The sequence below is a fragment of the Onychostoma macrolepis genome, chromosome 14 (assembly GCF_012432095.1).
Source record: "Onychostoma macrolepis isolate SWU-2019 chromosome 14, ASM1243209v1, whole genome shotgun sequence".
In the NCBI taxonomy this organism is placed as follows: Eukaryota; Metazoa; Chordata; class Actinopteri; order Cypriniformes; family Cyprinidae; genus Onychostoma; species Onychostoma macrolepis.
The window spans coordinates 30404529-30418799 of NC_081168.1; the positions used below are offsets into that span (position 1 = coordinate 30404529).

The window sequence follows — 14271 nt, forward strand, 5'->3', positions numbered from 1 at the left end:
GGGAACACTTATTCAATATTAACTATGACTTTTCCCTCAATAAATCCCTAATTTGCTGCTTATTAATAGTTAGTAAGGTAGCATTAATATGTGCTTAATTTCTACTAATAAATGGCTAATATTCTAGTAATATGCATGCTAATAAGCAACTAGTTAAGATACCCTAAAATAAAGTTTTTTATTATTGATGTTTTCACTTAAATTCACAGTTACACTGCTCTGGCAGTGATTCATACCAAGTTTTGTTTCAGTAGGCCAAAACAGATAAAAATCCATGAAAATTTTACATGGCTTGGTCTGAAGATGGATGATTGGACACAATTTGATTATAGAGATATAGAAAGTTAAAAGCAGAGGAAAAGGTCAAATTTGAGCACTTGATGGCACTAGAGGGTTCGAGGGGGACACCCTAATGTTGGCCGCAGGATTTTTAGACCATCCCACCCCAACATTTTACTATGGCTGTTATTGACTCAGCCAGAAAAAACAATCAATGCACTTTCCCTAATGCTGTATCTATGATAAGTTTTCAGTCAATGGTTTTTACCATTCTCTCAGGACTCCATATTTATTTAATTTTCAATATTTTATACAAGTCTAAGGTATATTACAAATACAAAACAACACATTGACAAATGAATAATACTACATATTATTATAATATTACATTGTAATATTTCATAAAATTAATAAATAAGTAGAAAAGGGTTTAAAATGACTAGTAAGATAATAACCACACTCATATGGTAAAGAACACTAAAATAATACACATAAATTAGCAACATATTAATATAGTCTATTTGCAATATTTAGGTCTATTACTATCTTTATTCATTCATATAATTGTAATTTCATTGTTTCCTAGCCCATTTGTCCAAAACATCTGATGTTAACACACTAAAAGGCTGTACAATACACGTTGAACAATTAAAACGGCAGTGTCTATAAAGACTCGTCCTCCTCTTCCTGATGGTCATGGTGGCTGTGGTCCAGAGAGCTCTGTGAGTCGGCAGGGGAATTTCGACCAATCCCAGAGTCTGTCTGAGTCTCTGACAAATTTGTCTGAGAGACTGTGAGATGATCTGTGACATCCGTCTCGAATGCTGCATTCATCTGACCATGCACGTGCTTCTTCTGAATCTCCTCGAAGATCTGAAGAACCTTGAGAAAATCACGACAAAACAGATTCGCCGTTAACTTCAGACAGCTGCATAAGTTTTTGAATAACAGGACATGCGTGCTGGAATGATCACTAGTTACCTTAGATTTAGGAATAAGTCCGACACGGAAAAACCCAATCTGGCCAGTCTCAATTTTGGTGCAGTCTACCACTGTGGAGGCGATGTTCTCTGGCGACGGCCCATCACACAGCACCCCATCTACCTGCAGGATAACATGACATTTAAGTCAGCCAATAGGTAATACCTATGCATTTTCAAACAAATAAACCACCTCTGTACCTTGTCACCAAGTTTTGCATAAACTTGGTTATGATGGGTAGTATCTGCCTCACCGGTGGGATTAGCAGAGGTGACCGCAATGGGACCCACCTAGTCAAACAGAAATGCATGGTTTATACAGTAAAGGTCTACGATAAACAGCATTCCTATGAGCAAACATGACAACACATACCGCATTAATGAGGTGTGTAGCAACAGTGCAGTCTGGGATTCTTATGGCTATGCTCTGCGGTGTGCCGATGTATTTGGATGAGTCGCTCAATCCGAAGAATTCCATCCATGGAGCTACAAATAAATGGAGAAGTCTGGGTTAAATTTGACTAAATTTGGTACACATGTCAAGTACAATGTGAATATCACAATACCCACCTCTAGCTATAACTAAACTAATGGAAGACGGCCAAGCAGCTTCCATAAAGTCCCAAAGGAGAGGGCTGATCTGGTCCCTGACTGGCTCCAACTGCCTTATAGATGAAATCCATAAGGACATGGGTCGTTCTTTCGCCTGTTTCTTTACCCTATAGAGGTGTGATTGCATGGTTAAGAGACACTTGGTGGAGCAGAAACCAAAGACTTTTCGGTCACACTTTTGTTTGGGGACCAAACTAGCTATTAACTATGACTTTTTCCTCAATAAACTCCTAATTACTGCTTGATAGTATAGTAGTTATTAAGTTTCGGTTTTAGGGAGGATTAAGGGATCTAAAATATGGTCATGCAGAACAAGCCATTAATATGTGCTTTATAAGTATTAATAAACAGCCAATGTATGAGTAATATGCATGATAATAACAACTAGTTAATAGTGAGAATTGGCCCCTAAACTAAAGCGTTTCCGACTTATATACAGTAAGTGGGGAATGTAACTGACCTATATGCCTTTTCAACAGCCTGTGGGCGATTGCAAGCTGCCACAAGCACATAGACGGTGTCTGTGGGCATTCCACATATGCCCCCGTTCTTCATGATCTCTGCAATAAAAGAAAGACAAGTATATTGGTATAGACACATATGCACTCATGTATACGCCACTACATAGCAAATTTTTCACTTTTGCTAAAGTGACTCACCTGCAATTTGCTGAACGGATGCGGACTTCCTGGCTGGAAGGTGAGGGCAGCTGTCTTTGCCTCCTCCAAAGCCACTCAACTTGATAAAAGGATCACCGAAAGGCATTTGTGGGCTTTTAAAGGTGCAGTTGAAAATGCTGGCCAGGAACATGTAGAAGCTGACCAGCCCGAGGATGATGGTCACGACGATATCGTAGCCGTAAGGCAGCGCGCCTACTGCATCCAGTAAGAAGCTAATGAGGATAAGTTGGAAGGTGAAGGTATAGATGAACCAGGCTTTGTTGAGAAACAAGGCCCCTGCTGTCACCAACACATTGAAGAGCATGAAACTGATGATCCCCACAGCCAGGTGGAGCCCTCGCACATCTCCATAGAGGCCTCCGAAGCGCGTCAGTCCCCACACTGTCCACATGATACCGTAAAGGATGAAAGTCGTACTCTCTAGGGTCTTTCCTCGAGCGAAGGCTACAGAGCCACATATCAGGTGCAGCACACCACCGGAAACCACCGCCCAAGGCAGGATCAGGATGGCCAAGGGGTTTCCGCTAGAAAACGAGGCTGTGATCGAAAATGCGGCGAGGACACTGCAGCCGTGGCCAAGCACCTCGGCATCAGCATATTTAGAGTAGCCCAGATAGGGAGCGTGTAGCTCTTTGCTATTGGTTTGCAAGACAAATCTGTTACTGCGGGCCAACAGGTTCTTAAGGAAACCTGCACCTGTAGGTATCTTATTTGAGGAAGCCATGTTATAAAGGGTTATAAAGAGCACAAAAGTGGAGACAACGAATATTGCGGCCTGTACGCCTTGCGTTCCCCTTTGAAAGAAGCTTTGGGGTTCGGATGCAATTGCAATACAGTACGCCACAAAAAACAGCTGGTAGATGGTGTTCACAAACCCTCCCTGCAAGTTAAACAAGGCCAGGATGAAAAACAACACTGAGAATACAACTGGAAACGGCACTGGGGAATAGGGCACTTGGTTTGTGAAGTGCACCACTAGCGCAGTGTAGCCTTCAGTGAACCGCAGGATGGATGTGAAGCCGTAGAAAGTGGCTGCCAGGGTGTCCATAGATCTGTAGCTCTTAACACACACACCCAGCTGGAAGACGCCAGCGGTCCACAGCCAGGGCACATGGCCAGAGAAGAGCTTAGGGACAACACCGAGCAGAGGACAAGCTAGCACACTAGCTGACAACAAGTTCATGATTACTCCGACTGTCACAACATCATTAGCCTCTTGATTTTGCATTGGTTTCACACTATCTTTGTTAAATGTTCCGGGGAGCTGAATCTTTCTCTGTGTGATGTACGATAACAAACGGCCGCTTCCAAAGTAAGCACCCACAAAACAGACCATGAGGTAGCAGACGGCGGTGGCTGCCTGTCCGAAGGCCGAATCTGCCAGACCTGCGATCTGGTGGGCGCACGCTAGACATATGCTCAGGGCGATGAATGAGAGGACAACCTCATGACATAAAATAGCCACGATGCAGATAACAAGCAGTGCCAGAGTGAAAGCTGCAAGGCCTGGCACCATGGCATTTCTCAGCCCTCTGCTGCCATTTATTATGTTTTCGCCGGCAAGTATGTGCACTAAACCTGAACCGCACCATAGGGCCGACACTGTCAGACACAGAGTACCAAAGAGTACACTGTGGGACTGGCTGCGTCGAACACCTGGATAAAAGGACAGTGAGATGGAGAATGAAGGATAGAGAAGATGGGAAGATTTTTAAAACAAAGTTCATTTAAAAGTTAGACTGCATAAAAAAAGTTTAAAGGTCAAATGTGTAATTTTTGTTAAAAAACCTCTTGAAAAACTCTCTTGTCTCCAATTAGTCAGACAAACAAGTAGCTCCGCCCCAAACCCACCACATATGTGACCCTGGACCACAAAACCAGTCTTAAGTTGCTGGGGTATATTTGTAGCAATAGCCAAAAATTCATTGTATGGGTCAAAATTATCAATTTTTATTTTATGCCAAAAATCATTAGGATATTAAGTAAAGATCATGTTCCATGAAGATATTTAGTGAATTTCCTTCTGTAAATATATCAAAACTTAATTTGCATTGCTAAGAATTAATTTGGACAACTTTAAAGGTGATTTTCTCAGTATTTAGATTCCAGATCTAGTATTCCAGATTTTCAAATAGTTGTATCTCGGCCAAATATTGTCCGATCCGAACAAACCATGCATCAATGGAAAGATTGTTTATCTTAAGATGATGTAGAGAATTTAGAAAAATTGACACTTATGACTGGTTTTGTGGTCCATGTCAGAGTGCTCAAAAACAGCGATGTTTTGATAGTGTCACAGTGCCACAACTGTTGATGCATTTCCTAAAACTCAATCTACAAATACTTTACTTTGAGCTTCAAGTCTACATTTACTACATTTGTAATATTTCAAGCTGTAACAAATGAATTAACTAAATGAAAACAAGTTTTTTCCCATTTCTCCATTTGACACTATAAAACGAAGACAACAAAGACTATAACACACACACACACAAACTTTTGATTAAATTTTAAGTTAAAAAAAAAAAAATATATATATATATCAGTTAATGTGATGCATACGTTTTTATAGTCTAATAATGTGTAACACATACCTGAATAAGCCAGCAGAGCAGCGAATATGAGGAGCAGAACTCCTAAAGCTGTGTTTGTGATCAGAGCTTCGCCTGGGGAGCTTGCATAGTTGTTCACCAGAAGCAACAAAGAACCTATTCACAAGACATTGTTATTATTATTATTATTAGCCTATGAGCATTACTATCTTCTTTTAAGGGGAAAAAGATTACCAGTGATGATCAGAATCAATCAAGATTGACATCAGCGTTGTACACAAGTACAGTACACATGTTAGTTTTGCCATCTACTGGCGTTAGGGAAATAATAAATAATCCATACATAATAGGCTAAGCCAAATATAAAAAAAATATATAATAATTACAATCACAAGTATGGATATTACAATTAGCCTGTTAATAAACATTTACAATACAATTCGTAATGCAAAACATTTTTAATTTAGACATTTCTTGCGAAAAGTTTTATTTTTATTTATTTATTTAACATTCGAGGTAAATAATTGCGTTAATAACTTAATTACTCGCTAATAAATAAATAGTAAGATCTAAAATATTTTTTTTCTCTCTTCTGTTTTCTGCCACCTACCCCCAGAAATGCCCAGGACCCCGATGGATAAGTACAGTGACTCAGACTCCGCCATCCTCAGTCAGATGCGCTCCTCTCGCGCGCGCTCGGCTTTATACACACACCCGCGTGACGTCAGACACGCGGTCACAAAAGCCGTTTATTTCCTTTTATCCTGGAGCTTCCTCATCCTTTATACTACTACAATTACTACAATTCTTCTAATACAAAACAAAATTAATTCAATCGTATAACTTTTATTTATCCAAATCTATGCTCCCAAGTAATTATTTTAGAACTTATTTTAGCCTACTTTTTATTTAATAAATTGAAACGTAAATTTTATGTTCATAAAATGGGGATTTTGTATGAATGCATTTTTTTTTAAATAGCAGAAACACGTTTGAAAAATATTTTACTAATTTTTCAAATTTAGAGTTACATTAAATTAATCATTATACATTAATTTCAAATGAATTATTGAAACAATAAATATAGAGCTCAAAATGAATATCAGTATCTATTATGAACCTTTGTGGTTGTCAGATTATAATGGAATATGTTCATAATTAATGTGAAATACTGCACCTGCGGATACTCTAAGAGGACTCTGAGGAGAACTGACTTTATACAGAAAAATAAATAAATAAAACTGGAAAAGCTGCTTTTGTGCATTTGCATTGAAATTTGCTTATCAAATAAAGATATAAAGGCTACTAAAGCTTATAACCTAATGCACTCTACTCCACGCTGCCCTCTTTCATTCACTGGAAGCATATCCTAATATTTTTACAGTGCGTTTAATATGTCACCTATATAAACAACAGGTGATCTCAGAAAAAAAATAAACTGTAAGTATGACTAAGCAAAGTCTATCCGGGAAAACAGACAATAGATTAATTTTCCTTCCAGGAACACGCCTTCGTGGGAGGGACTGCACCCGACCCAATATAAGCAGCACCAAAGTGCGTGGTGCACAAACACTCAGGAAGGAAGGCACTTCACTGCTCAACTCAACTCAGCTCAGCTCAACTCAACTCAACTCAACTCCCTTAACAAGGTAGGCTGCTGCACTGCTTTAAACGACTGCAATTCTAGGTTTAATGAAAACTTTGAACATAGAAGATTGTTGAACATAGAAACATCTTATATTTTAACAGTAGGCTATTTTCTGTATTACAGTTCTGATATTTCTCAAGGTTGTTGTTTAATGTTACTTCTAAATGTTAATCAACATTGTATAATAAAGAAAAAAAAAGAAAAAAAATCCCTGAATTCAGTTTCTGTTCAATGCTTGTTTACTGTAACTCCGTGGAAACCGATCCTGCGTTACCTGGGCAAGATCTCTAGGGTGCGAGAGCTGTGTAAATATTTAATGCTGCCAGTGTGTAGGCCTAAGTGATCGCCACCTGTTGCTTACTTGGGATATCTTTTCTCAGTGCCTGCCAAGAAGAGTCACTTACTGTTCGAATGAATATAAAGGCCGGGTTTAATAGTTGATGTCTGTGTGTGTGTGTGTTTTGCGCAGCAGACATGGCAAAGAGCGTGGCGGTGATTCTGTCCGGCTGCGGCGTGTATGACGGCACAGATGTTCACGAGGCGTCTGCTGTGATGGTGCACCTCAGCCGAGCAGGTGCCAAGGTAATGCACGCAAATAAACCTACACAGCTGAAAATAGTTTCGAAAAAGATCACTCTGAAAATCTGGGGTTTCTTTAAACCGTGAAATAAAAATGAAAGCGAAACTGATCATATCACATATCATTGTTCTTTTGTTGATTTTGATTTCCTCCGTTGTCCTCATTTGTAAGGGTCTTTGGATAAAAGCGTCTGCTAAATGACTAAATGTAGCTAGATGTAACTTGCAGTCTCAAATGCAGCTGACTTTGCTTTGCAGATCCAGATGTTTGCGCCTGATGCTGAGATGATGCATGTGGTGAACCACTGTGAAGGAAAGCCCTGCACGGACACGAGGAACGTGCTGCAGGAGAGCGCGCGCATCGCCCGCGGTGACGTCACAGACCTGGTCAAGCTGGACGTCGGCGCCTTTGATGCGCTCATCATTCCAGGTGATCAAACAGCTGCCGCAAAGAGCCGCCCACAGCATGAAGGAGAACTATAGAGAGAAATATAGCGATAACTACAGTAGAATCCAAACGAATCATGCTCGGTGCGTGCTGACGTTTTGACGTCTGCTGTATCCTTAGGCTATATCATTATAATTTATTATCATTATAATAATTATAATTAACGTCCTTGATATGAATGAGCCTTAAGTGTTAAAATTCAGATCCCTTGGGTAAGTGAAAACAACCTGGCATCCATAATGTAAGGTGCACTTGTTGTTACTATTTGTTTATTTACCTCAAAAACTGCCGGCATTTAGAAATAAAAGGCCATTCTCTACCCTCTGATTTGAAAATTATTTAAATGGACTAGTCTGTTTTAAGGCTTGTAAACACCTACTTCTGTGATTGGGTAGCATATGAAATAGGTAAAACATGTGAAAGTTTTTTGACTAAATTTATATTATTACAGCTATAAGAAAAAAAGGATGACTAACTTGCAAGACTAGTCTAAGCATTTTAAGCAACCGACCGTGTCAGTAAAAGCTGTTTTTGGACTAACAAGGAAGTTCTGAGTTCAGAAAATGACAATATGTTTTTATTAATAGTATAATGACATCCTATATGTTATACAATCAAGGAAAATCTGATTTCTTATTTCATGACCGCTTTAATATTGAATTAACTCTTAATGTGCCATACAGGTGGTTTTGGAGTGGCTAAAAACCTGAGCGACTGGGCCACCAAAGGCAAGGACTACTCAATCGACCCTGAGATTGATAAGGTCATTAAAGCTTTCCATCGGGCCAAGAAACCCATGGGCATGTGCTGCATCTCTCCTGTGCTGGCAGCCAAAGCTATTCCCGGGTGTGAGCTGACCGTGGGCCACGACTCAGAGTGTGAGAAGTGAGTCTGGGCAGGTTTATGCACTTGAGTCATTAAAACCGGGCTCTGATGATGTTAAAGGCTGAGAGGTGCTTTGGTTCTGAACTCAGTGTTGTCTTTCTTGTGCTCGCAGATGGCCGTACGCTCAAGTGGCTAAAACCATGGCTGAACTGGGCTGCAAACACTTGAACAAGAACGTGAGTGAGGTGCACGTCGACTCCAAGAACAAACTGGTGACCACGAGTGCGTTCATGTGCAACACTGCCATCCATGAGATCTTTGATGGTCTGGGTGTCATGGTCAAGGAAGTTCTCAAACTAGCCTAACTTTGTCATTTCACTGTCTGAATATTATTACATACAGATACGTATATTTATTTATAACGGAATAATGTTGTTGTCCTTTAAACCCAGAAAAAAATGAGACCAGTTCATTTTCAGTAAAACAGGGCAAACATATGGTCAGTTTTTGTGTTTGTGGTAGTCTATTATCAATAAAATTTTAAACATTTCCTTGTTCATTGATGTGTTAATGTGTGTTGTTCATATCATTATAGACAAGCTCAATAAGTAATATTTTATAAGTATTATTTTAACTTTTATTTTACACTTATTTCACTTAATTTCTAGCGATTATCGTCGATTTGATTGCACAGATACTATTTAAACTAAACTGAGCTAGACAATGACATCTCTGAATTCAATAATGAAATGCCTTTAACTGAAAATTGAGTGTTTAATCTTATCATTATACATTAGTGACACTCTATCCTCCAATTTGATACTGTTAAGTGCTTTGACACAATCTGTATTGTTAAAAGCGCTATATAAATAAAGATGACCTGACCCCCAAACACTGGCAACACTAAATTGGATTTGATTTTAATTAAAAAAAATAATTTAATATAAAAAACACTTTTTCATTTATATTATAAATGATATAAATTTTAAGTGGCAATAAATAACACATTTGAAAAACAATGTAAAAAGAAGTAAACAAAATACAAGGAGGAAAAAGTGCAATACATTATTGGTTAATTCTGGAACTTTAAAATGTAACGTCAAATAAGTGTGATCATGTTAGCACCTTTTGAGCACAAAATCATTGGTTTCAAAACTGCACCAAATGCAATTAATTAATAAAATATATGTATACTGTACATGCACAAAAATAATAATAACATTAATAATAGTTATAACAAGACATGCAAACGTAACCCAGGTGAAAAATAAATATATTTAAATTGTGCTTTTTCAGACACACTTAATTTATTTAAACTATACTAGTGCATATTAAATGAAACAACTAAGTATATTAAGTGTATTTCGAGATATGTTTAAGCTTAAATATATTGAAATTGTGTTAAAATGGAACCACTTTAAGTATATTTAGTGCAATTTAAATGTATTTCTTAAAATACATTTAAAATGTACTTTTAATACTTCATGAACTACAGTTAGAGTATTGTTTTAATGTACTTCAAGTACATTTAAATTGTATTTCAGCTCATTAGAAATGCATTAGCATTACACTACTAGTATATTATAAAGCTGCTTTTTTTATAAAAACATTATAATACATGAAAAAGACTGAAATGCTATGGCAGAGCTATCTTATCAATTTGTAGAACATTTCAGTTATACCTGTATTGAAAAGTACAGTTCCCCTATCAAAAGCTACTCTCGATGCTGCGCTGAAAGCGCTATGGGAAAACATTCTTTGTTCGACCGGTTGTGAAGCACGTGTGTCAAACACGCCAAGAATTGGCTTAAATAACCTCGGTTGGTGACGTCATGATCACATGCACCTGCGAGGTTATAAATAGACATGACACGGAAACATCCTCAGGTTTCTTTGTCTTCAAGGACCGTGTGTGTGTGTGCGTGTGTTGTGTGAGAGAAAGAAAAAAAGGAATATATATTTATATAGGATATATATATATATATATATATATATATATATATATATATTAGTAAGATGGCAGAGTCTGATAAGAGATGCGTGCCTCCTCTCGGAGGACGATCCTCACAGATTCTGTTTTGAGTGTTTGGGGGATGAGCACGCTGCCCTCGGGCTCGAGGGAGAATGCGAGCACTGCGATGTTCGCGCGCGGCTCGCTTTTTTTAAAGAGGAGCGAGCCGCCTCTCCCTCGGGAAAATCCTGGGGGTCGCGTGTTGATCTGGCTGAGGCGCGTGAGACGGGTCCGCCCCTTTCTCTCGCGCTCTCGCCGGATCACGAGGTCCTCGCGTCCGCTTCGGCGCTTCTTCTGAACGGGCCGAGGATTCTTCATCTCATGCTTCTGTGGAGATGGAGAGTGCCACCTCAGAGCGCTCCTCCCGCGATGATAAAGCGTATGAGGAGTTACTCGAGGTGGTAACTCGAGCAGTCGATCGTCTACAACTAGACTGGCCACAGGAGCAGGAGAACCCCAAACGCTCAAAATTAGATGACAGGTTTCTGTCAGGTGGTCGGGGAGGGGCCTCAGCGACGGTCTCTCCCCTTCTTTGGCGATCTCCATGACGAGCTGGTTCGTTCATGGAGTAAGCCCTATTCGTCCCGTGTCTTCGTACCATCAACGTCGATTTATTCGACTATCGTGGATGCAAAGGCACGGGGCTACAGCATGATGCCTCAGGTGGAAGAGACGCTTGCGGGCTATCTCTCCCCTGGGACTTCATCCTCCCTGAAAAAGCCTATGCTCCCCACCAAGCCTTGTAGAATGACATCCTCGCTGGTGGGGAAAGCTTTTCAGGCAGCTGGTCAGGCTGGTGCTGCCCTGCACACCATGGCAGTTCTGCAGGCGTACCAGGCTGACCTGCTCAAAGACTTGAGCACAGGCGGCACCATCGATGAGGAGGCGTTTTCAGAGCTTCGCCGGGCCACAGATCTGTCTCTCCGTGCGACCAAGCAGACGGCCCGTTCCATCGGCCGTTCTATGGCTGCCATGGTTTCCACGGAGAGACATCTGTGGCTTAACCTCACGGGCATCAAGCCGTCTCGCCTTCCGGCCTATTTGTCGAGGCTGTCAACACGGTCGCCATTAGGTTTCGGGAGGCGAAGCGCTACGAAGAAGCGTTTGTGAGGTTCCTCCCCCGCCGTGCTCAAGCGTCGAGACTGTCGGCCACCCAGTCCCGACAAGGTCCGGTTCTTCTGAGGCGAGAAGCCCAGAAGGAGAGTGTGGCGAGTCGTGCGCCCCCTCGTAGAGACTGGGGAGCGGCTCGCCGCGCTTCTCAATCCGCCTCAAAGAGACCGGACCTGCGGAGCATCATCTCCGCTAAAAAGAAGTCCTGAGGCTGGTGCGCCCAGGACCCAGGGGGTGTGTCCCCCCAGGGAGGGGCGCGTAAAATTCCAACAGAGAGTAGAGGCTCCTTCCTGGCACCCTCAGGGGGCCGCTGTACAATCTCCGCCGCCACTGGTGTTTCGGGGACCGGCGGTCTCCAGCTAAATGTTAGGTGTTCGGTTGCCTCCTGCCACGTTTCAGGACGCCAGACACCTAACATTCCCCCATCAAAGCGAAATGTCAGAATTAGTGCCCCTTTCAGAGAAGCTGGCAGCGTGGAAGCTACTGCCAAATATCTCTCCGTGGGTAGAAAGGACTGTAGAGAAAGGCTACAGGATTCAGTTTGCGTATCGGCCTCCGCGTTTCAACAGCGTGGTCTCCACTTCCGTGAAACCGAACGAGCACATTTGTTGACACAGGAGTTGCAAACTCTGCTGGTCAAAGGGGCCATAGAACGTGTTCCCCTGCCAGACAGACAGTCAGGCTATTACAGCCGGTATTTGGGGGGTTGCGTCCGATTTTAGATCTTCGCGGGTTGAACCGCTACCTCAGAACATACAAGTTCAAAATGCTGACAATCAAGATGATTGTTTCTCACATCCAATCGGAGGATTGGTTTGTGACAATCGATCTAAAGGACGCTTATTTTCATATAGAAATTTTGCCACAACACAGGAAGTTCCTGAGGTTCACTTTTAGGGACGAAGCCTACCAGTATCGGGTTCTTCCGTTCGGCCTAGCCTTGTCACCCCGCACTTACACCAAATGCATGGATGCAGCTCTGGCTCCTCTACGACTCCAGGGCATCCGCATTTTAAACTACATAGACAACTGGCTGATTCTGGCTCAGTCTCAGGAGCTAGCGCTTCGACATCGGGATGTCGTCCTAGCTCATCTCGAATCTCTGGGGTTGAGACTCAACGCCAAGAAAAGCGTTCTCTCTCCTGCTCAGAGGACAACGTATTTGGGGGTCGTATGGGATTCGATCACGATGCGGGCACAGCTGTCTCCTGCACGCGTCGAATCCATTCTAAACGCCCTAAAGAACATCAAGCTAGGCCAGAAGATTATTTGTTCCGTTTATTACCTTCAGAGGGTTCTAGGTCTCATGGCAGCTGCATCCACTTTCATCCAAGGGCCAATCCCCAGAGGCAAATAAGGGTTACGCGCCAGGGGCTTCGTACCCTTTCTATGTGGTTCAGACCCCGGTTTCCTCTCTTTGGGTCCCACTCTAGGTCCATGTTGTCGTCGCAAGATGCTAACGACAGACGCATCCCTCACGGGCTGGGGAGCGGTCTTAGATGGCCGTCCAGCCAAAGGGATCTGGAGAGGTCATCTTCTCGAATGGCACATCAATTGCCTCGAAATGAAGGCTGTATTTCTGGCCCTGAAATACTTCCTCCAGCAGTTAAGAGGCTACCATGTCCTAGTGCGGGTGGACAACACCAATCGCAATCGCAGCTCGCATCAAGTTCAAGACACTGATGCTTGCTCATAGAACAACCACAGGCTCAGCACCCGCCTACATGCACTCACTATTAAGAATCTACATCCCCTCCAGAAGTCTGAGATCTGCTAGTGAGCGACGCCTCGTGGTACCATCACAAAGAGGCTCAAAATCACTCTCCAGAACATTCTCGTTCACCATTCCTGGCTGGTGGAATGATCTTCCCACCCATATTCGGAGTACTGGATCCCTGTCAATCTTCAAGCAACAGCTGAAAACTCATCTCTTTCGACACTACTTGACTTCAACCTACACATAAAAAAAAAAAAAAAAAAATCTTTCTCCTTACTTATTCCTTCCCTTGCTAGCTTGTACTTATTTAAACAATGCCTGAGACTTGGTGTTACAAGCACTTCCTTTGTCGAATTGCCTCTTCAAGATGAATCGCTTCATGTGTTCCCCAAATTGTAAGTCGCTTTGGATAAAAGCGTCTGCAAAATGACTAAATGTAAATGTAAATGTAATGTAACACGGCGGTAGTCTCTTACATAAATCGTCAGGGTGGACTGCGGTCGCGCCGCTTGAACGAGCTAGCGCACCAGGTTCTGCTTTGGGCACAGGACAAGTTCCTGTCCCTCAGGGCGATTTACATCCCCGGACATATGAATGTGGGAGCAGCTGTGATACACGGGGAATGGAAACTCCACCCCGAAGTAGTCAGTCAAATCTGGGAAAGATTTTACGAAGCAGAGGTGGACCTCTTTGCTTCACAGGAGACAGCACTATGTCCCCTCTACTTCTCTCTGACTCATCCAGCTCCCCTGGGTCTGGACGCGATGGCCCATGTGTGGCCCAGACTGCGTCTTTACGAATTTCCCCCGGTCGCTCTGCTCCCAGGAGTC

General features: G+C 42.1%; 2 protein-coding genes across 3 annotated transcripts; one reads left to right on the forward strand and one right to left on the reverse strand.

Annotated features, from left to right (window-relative positions):
* Nucleotides 1-554: 554 nt before the first annotated feature.
* si:ch211-153b23.4 (uncharacterized protein LOC335392 homolog) lies at nt 555-5939 on the reverse strand. Its single transcript, XM_058797073.1, has 9 exons — nt 5714-5939; nt 5146-5259; nt 2531-4207; nt 2332-2431; nt 1830-1978; nt 1633-1745; nt 1461-1550; nt 1261-1383; nt 555-1161 (listed from the first exon to the last, which is right to left on the reverse strand). Exons 1-9 carry the CDS (start codon nt 5766-5768, stop codon nt 943-945), a joined length of 2640 nt encoding a protein of 879 aa, XP_058653056.1. The 5' UTR covers nt 5769-5939; the 3' UTR covers nt 555-942.
* Nucleotides 5940-6669: 730 nt separating this feature from the next.
* si:ch211-153b23.5 (uncharacterized protein LOC321177 homolog) lies at nt 6670-9162 on the forward strand. Of its 2 annotated transcripts, none has more exons than XM_058797074.1 (5): nt 6670-6752; nt 7221-7333; nt 7589-7760; nt 8462-8663; nt 8776-9162. In XM_058797074.1, the coding sequence occupies exons 2-5, from the start codon at nt 7226-7228 to the stop codon at nt 8966-8968; spliced, it is 675 nt and encodes a 224-aa protein (XP_058653057.1). In that variant the 5' UTR covers nt 6670-6752; nt 7221-7225; the 3' UTR covers nt 8969-9162. The 2 variants fall into 2 exon arrangements, with proteins under 2 accessions (XP_058653057.1, XP_058653058.1); XM_058797075.1 differs by having other exon boundaries at nt 6678-6752; nt 7224-7333.
* Nucleotides 9163-14271: the final 5109 nt, after the last annotated feature.